The sequence below is a fragment of the Octodon degus genome, unplaced genomic scaffold (genome assembly GCF_000260255.1).
Source record: "Octodon degus isolate 3935 unplaced genomic scaffold, OctDeg1.0 scaffold00104, whole genome shotgun sequence".
In the NCBI taxonomy this organism is placed as follows: domain Eukaryota; kingdom Metazoa; phylum Chordata; class Mammalia; order Rodentia; family Octodontidae; genus Octodon; species Octodon degus.
This window is the reverse complement of record NW_004524680.1, coordinates 2,849,086-2,855,544: the sequence shown is the minus strand read 5'-3', so window position 1 is coordinate 2,855,544 and position 6,459 is coordinate 2,849,086. Positions and strand designations below refer to the sequence as shown.

General features: G+C 43.7%; 1 protein-coding gene across 1 annotated transcript in view; it reads right to left on the bottom strand.

The window, feature by feature from the left end:
• Positions 1-2,595: 2,595 nt before the first annotated feature.
• Znf251 (zinc finger protein 251) overlaps positions 2,596-6,459 on the bottom strand; it is a 38,346-nt gene continuing 34,482 nt past the window's right edge. The window contains 2 exon segments of the mRNA XM_023723961.1: positions 2,596-2,809; positions 2,812-4,083. Of these exon segments, the coding sequence (XP_023579729.1) occupies positions 2,673-2,809; positions 2,812-4,083 (1,409 nt within the window). The 3' untranslated portion in view covers positions 2,596-2,672.

The window sequence follows — 6,459 nt, the reverse complement described above, 5'->3', positions numbered from 1 at the left end:
ACACACACACACACACACACACACACACACACACATACCCCAACCCACAAAGCTAGACTTTTTTTTTTTTTTCTTTTAAAGACAGGTTTTGAACTCCCTATGTAGGCCAGGCTGGCTTCCAACTCACGGTGATCCTCTTGCCTCAGCCTCTCCAGTGCTGAGATTATAAGCATGTGCCACCATGCTCAGCTATGGAATATTTTTACCCTTTTTTTTTTTTTTTTTTTTTTTTGGCGGAACCAGGGATTGAACTCAGACCCTCGCGCTTGCCAGGGAAGTGCTTATTCCACCAAGCCATCTCCCCAGCCCCAGCTATGGAATATTTTTAAAGGCTGACAATACCAAGAGCTAGTGAGGATTCAGAGCAACAAAACATATATTGCTAATGGGAAGGCAATTTGCTACAAGCACTTTGGGAAAGTATAGTTTTGGCAGCTTCTTTAAAAAGTTAAGCATAAGCTTACCAGTGACCCAGCAATGCCATTTAGCTACTGTATTCAACCAAAAAAAACTATGAAGTCAACTTTTTAAAATAGCTTGTAATCAGCGGATTAAAGCGCCTGCAAGCAGGCACAGGGGCCGGGGGTTCGATCCCTGGGTCTGCCGTGCCAGCCCCGCCCCTGGGGCACACTGAGAGGGCAATTGAGACTGGGTATGATAGCTTGCGCCTGTAATCCCAGCTCTCCTGGGGGGCTGTAAATAGGCGATCATTATGAGTCTGATCTAGTGGTGAGACCCTGAACACCCTGTAGATCCTTCCCTAAAATACAAAATAAAATAGCCTGTAGTTAAGTTAGCCAGTAGTTATAGCTGCTTCATTCATAGGTACCCAAAAGGGGAACAGTCAAATGCCTACTTCAGTGAGTAAATAAACAGTATTACATCCCTATAACTGAGTGCTGCTTGGGAATAAAAAGGGGGACTGTTGATACAGGTAGTAACACAGATGAATCTCTGTCTTATTATGTACCAAAAAATGCCATACTTAGGCAGGTGTACTGGCACATGTCTGTGGAGGCAGGGATGTTCCAAGTTTGGGCCTATCTTGGCCAACTTAGCCATTCACAGGCTGTCTCAAAATAAAAAAGGTGGCTGGACATAGTAGCACATGCCTATAATTCCAGCACTTGGGAGGCTGAGGCAGGAGGATCGTTTGCTGAGTTTAAGATTAGTCTAGGCTACATAGTTCAAGGCCTGTCTGGACTATATAGTGAGATGTGTCTCAAAAATAAATGAATTAACAAATTAATAATTAATAAAGTATTAAATGTATTAATTGGTTGATTTATTATAAATTAGGTGTATAATAAATTATTAATAATTAATAAATTAAAGTGGGCTGTTGATACAGCTCAGTGTGAAGCCCTGAGTTCAATCACCAGTGCTAGAAAAAGGTCAGCTTCAAATGACTCCACACTGTGTGAGTCTGTGACAAATGAGGCCACAGGTACCGAAACTAGCCAGGCATTTCCGTGGTGCACATGACTCACCATAGAGGGCACAAAGGAATTCTGGGTGCTGATGAGAATGTTCTATACCTTGACTGGTGAGAGCTACACAGCTGTATGTCTTTGTGAAAACCCACAGAACAATATATACACTAAAAAGAGTAACCTTTATTTTACATCAATTATACCTCAAATCTACCTATTAAAAATCCTATCAGAGTCAGGTGTGGTAGAGCACACCTGTAAATCCAGTATGCTGGAGACTGAGGCAGGAGGATCATAAGTTCAAGCCAAGTCTGGGTTACTGGGCAGGATCCTGGATTCAATATCCAGTACTCCCTCCCCAAAAAATCCTATCAGTAATTTTACAGTTCTTGAACATGGAGCTGTGTGGTAGCTGCAGCAGGTGATGCTTTGCTGCTTTCTGAAGTCTCCTCTGCTGAGCAGCAGATCCCCTGGAACTGAAACACAAACCAACCTGATGGCGAAGGTAAGGCTTCAACCTGCCCAGTGAGCCTGAGGCTAAGAATTCTAGATCACAAATCTGCGTTAGACAAGAAAGAGGAAATAGGAGATCACTATGTAGGACTGATGCAAGTCAGACGGCTCAGTCCTCATACCTCCATCCACACATTGCCCAGGTCTGAGGTGTTCACATGTTCACCCTGGACACAGTAACCTCTGTACAGACAACTTCTCCAGAATGAATCCCCTCATGTTTACTTTCAAATTTAATGACTTAACTAGTCACCCAGTTTATTTTGTTTTGCTAGTATTTAGGCCTTTTTATTTAACTTTTATTATGATACCCTATCCAACATAAAATGAACAACTGCTAAATCATTTATCAAATGTTTTCTTTTCTTTTTTTTTAAATTTATTTATTTATTTATTGTGTGTGTGTGGCCAGCTCAGCCCACCAGGGGGTGGGCTGGCTGGCATGTGGTGCTGGGGATTGAACCGTGGTCGCTGTCCTTTTGCTTAGCTTAGCTTGTTCTAAGTAGGTGCTTTAGACCACTGAGCCATCTCACCAGCCCTCAAATGTTTTCTTGAAAACCTTTTTTGTATGAATGAAGGGCCTTTTGGAGCTACCAATTAAGGGTATTCATCTCCAATATGAGTTACCTGATATTAAGTAAGGGCTGAACCCCCACTGATAGCTTTTCCACATTCCTGACACTTACAGGGTTTCTCATTAGCATAGATTTCCTAATATTCAATGGGTTAGAAATTCTCACCCATGTGAATTCTCCAGTGCAGAAAGAGGGCTGAGCCTTGGCTGTAGGCTCTGCTCCATCTCTTTCCAGGGGAGATGAGGCTGGAGCCAGTAATAAAGGCTGGGCCAAATCTGCTTGTATGAAGGTTCTCCCTGTGTGAACCCGCTGGTGCTGAGAGAGGGCTGACCTTCGACTGAAGGCTTTGCCACAGGCACCACATGTGTAGGGCTTCTCTCCAGTATGGACACGCTGGTGGAGGGTGAGCTGGGAGCTCTGACTGAAGGCTTTGCCACATGTGGTACACTCATAGGGCTTCTCGCCAGTATGTACTCTGCGATGCTGCACAAGGGTACAGCTCCGGCTGAAGGCTTTGCCACATTCACTGCATGTGTAGGGTTTCTCTCCAGTGTGGATCCTTGTGTGTTCTGTAAGATGAGAGTTAAAGCCAAAGGCTCTACCACATTCCTTACACACATAGGGCTTCTCCCCAGTGTGAACCCTGTGATGGAGGAAAAGACTTGAGCTCTGGCTGAAGACTTTCCCACATTGGCTGCACCCAAAGGGCTTCTCTCCTGTGTGGATCCTTTGGTGCTGGATAAGGCTGGAGCTTCGGCTGAAGGACTTTCCACACTGACTGCATCCATAGGGCTTCTCTCCTGTGTGGATCCTCTGGTGCTGAGTTAACTGGGGGCTCTGGCTGAAGGCTTTTCCACATTCCTTACATTTATATGGTTTTTCTCCTGTGTGGATTATACGATGTTGAATAAGACTTGAACTTCGACTGAAGGCCTTCCCACATTCATTACACCCAAAGGGTTTTTCTCCAGTGTGAATTCTTTGATGTAAAACAAGGTAGGAATTGAGCCCAAACATTTTTCCACATTCACCGCATTTAAATGGTTTATTCCCAGTATGAACTCGACGGTGCAGGGTAAGGCTTGAGCTCTGTGTAAAGGCTCGCCCGCATGGACCACACTCAAAAGGCTTTTCCCCAGTATGACTTCTCTGATGACGGCGTAGATCTGAGTTATATTTGAATGTTTTGTTGCATATATCACATTTAAAGACTCTCTCTCTTATTTTATTTCTTTTAAGTCCAACAACATTTTGATTCAGATTGAAGTATCTATCAAGTGCAGCACACTCCTGGGTTCTCTCTCCTGGAGGTTGTTCCCTACACATGACAGATTTCTCCCTAAAAACTGTCTTGAGAAGTTGAGAGGGTTTCTTCAAACTCAGTCCAGCAGTCTTTCTCTGGTTCTCTTCTTCCTTTCCTTCATGGTCCCAAGTTTCCTGGGACTCAGGTGCCTGTGAGTTAGCTCTTGAGAATTTTGTTGATAAAAATTCTGGGGCTTTTACTTCTTCTGAACATTTCTGGTCTAGAATGGATAGTTCCTTCTCAGCCCCAATCTCAGCATCTGTCACACAAAAAATATAAATGAGTTACTAAAGGAAATCACCCATTGGGGCCGGGGAGGTGGCTCAGTGGAATAAGCGCTTCCCTGGAAATCACCCATCAACAATAGTTTCCACAATGTATTCTGCACTTGTATAAACTATTTTGCAAGAGACAAATACTCAGAATTCAGAAATATCAGAAGTAAGAACTGCCAATTTGTAGGATGAAAGCATTCACATTCATTAGTTATCAACAAAGGAGATTCAAACAAATGATGACTTTTCAACTATTAAATAAGCAAATTAATCCAGTCAACAATATTGAGAGAAAAAAAGTATAAAATATATCATCTACATATGAGTTAAAAAAAAAAAACAATATTGAGAAGCCATGCATGTTCTATGTAAGGAAGACAACAGGAAGACAAACACAGTCTCTGGTCTCAAGAAACTTATGTTTTATTTAGTAAGACAGATAAGCAAGTAAATCCTGTGTACTAATGGTTAATCCCAGAGCTTTGTACATACTAGACAAACACTTCACTGCTGAGCTACATTTCCAGCTCTTTTAATCTTATTTTGAGACAGGTATCTTGCTATGTTACCTAGGCTGAGCACTACAGGTATATACCACACCTGACTGACCTTTGATTACACATCAGTCTTATGTCTGCCACTTGTTTTTTTGTTTGTTTGTTGGTTGGTTGGTTGGTTGGATGGTTGCTTTGTTTGTTTTTTGTGGTACTGGGGATCGAACTCAGGACCTTGCACTTGCTAGACACGTATTTATCCCACTGAGCTATCTACCCAGCCTATGTCAGCTATTTGTTACCTCATCCATTCCAGTGGGAAATCTCATTTCTTCTTGGGATTGTCTGAATACGTAGATTGTACTGGAGCCCATGAGTCATTTGTTTTCAGAGTAATTCCATATCATACAGCTTTTCTTTTTCTTTCTTTATTTTCCTTTTTTTTTTCTTTTGAGACAGGATCTCACTATGCAGTTCAGGGTGGTCTTGAACTGGGACTCAGTGATCCTCCAGTCTCAGCCTCCTCAACATTGGGATTACAGGCATGTGCCACCATGCCTGGTTTCAGTGGCCAGCACAGCATGTGGTACCAGGGATTGAATCCAGCAGGGTGGCCTTGAACTCATTATACAGAATATACTGGCCTTGAACATGTGACAATCCTCCTGCCTCATCCTTCTGGGTGCTGGGATTGCAGGCATGTACAACCATGCCTGGATCATACAGCTTTACTTTAAAAAAAAAAATCTTTACTTGCAACCTCATATCATGGCACATGCCAGCTAGTCAAGAACCTAAGGCAGGGGCCAGGGAGATGGCTCAGTGGAATAAGTGCTTCCCTGGCAAGCTCAAGGGCCTGAGTTCAATCCCCGCTTCCGCCAAAAAAAAAAAAAAATTTTTTTTTGGAGGCCTGCCCCTTAGCTCCATTCTTTAAGTGGCTGCTTCAACAAAGCAGTCAGGCTCAGGTTGCTGTGGTTCGATCCCCACAACACAAGCCCGCCAGTCATGCTTTGAAGAACCTAAGGCAGAAAGACTGTGAATATACCAGCCTAGCCTGGGAAACTTATGAGACATTGACTCAAAATAAATTAATAATAATAATAATAATAATAATAGCAGCAACAGCAGCAGCAGCAGCAGCAGGAGCAGCAACAACAGTGAAAAGGGCTGAGGATGTAGCTCAATGGTAGAAAGCCATAGATTTGCCATGTCATAGGGCATGTAGGACCCCTCCTTGGGCGAGGTCTCCTTCTCCAAGCTGGGCTCCTTTGGGGCTGTCATGCAGGTTGCACTCATCTTTTACCTGACGGTGTCCTCAGTCATGGGCTTCTAAAGCTCTCCACTCTTCAGGAGACTGCTGCCCAGATGGCATGACACATACAACTGGGAAATGTATCTATTTCCTTGTCCTAAGCTCAACACTTCCTGTCTTCTCTCAAACTCTGGGACTCATTCGCTATGACCTGCAGTGTGCCTTCGGACACTTCGACTGGTTGGGCAGTTTCTGTATCGTGTAAGAGTTAGCACCAGTGACCTCCATCTGGGGGAGGAAGGAGAAACCTGGATGCTGCCACCTGCTGCCCAGGCTTAGAGGGAAACCCCAGGGTAGTTGGGGCTTCACCTCAGAACAATGAATCTGAGGATGGGTGGCAGAAGGGAACTGAGCCATCTTTACTGTTGCATAATCTGAGTCAGAGTTTGGGACCAGGACTCTATATTCCAGACTAACTGTGGGCTCAGCACAGAGTAGGGCTGGGTGACTGGGTCTGGCTCTTGATCCCAAATCCATCTACACATCAAGTTGCCTCACTGCTGTTCCAGCCCTGCCCATAGCCATGTTTACATGATTTTTTTTTTTTTTTTTTT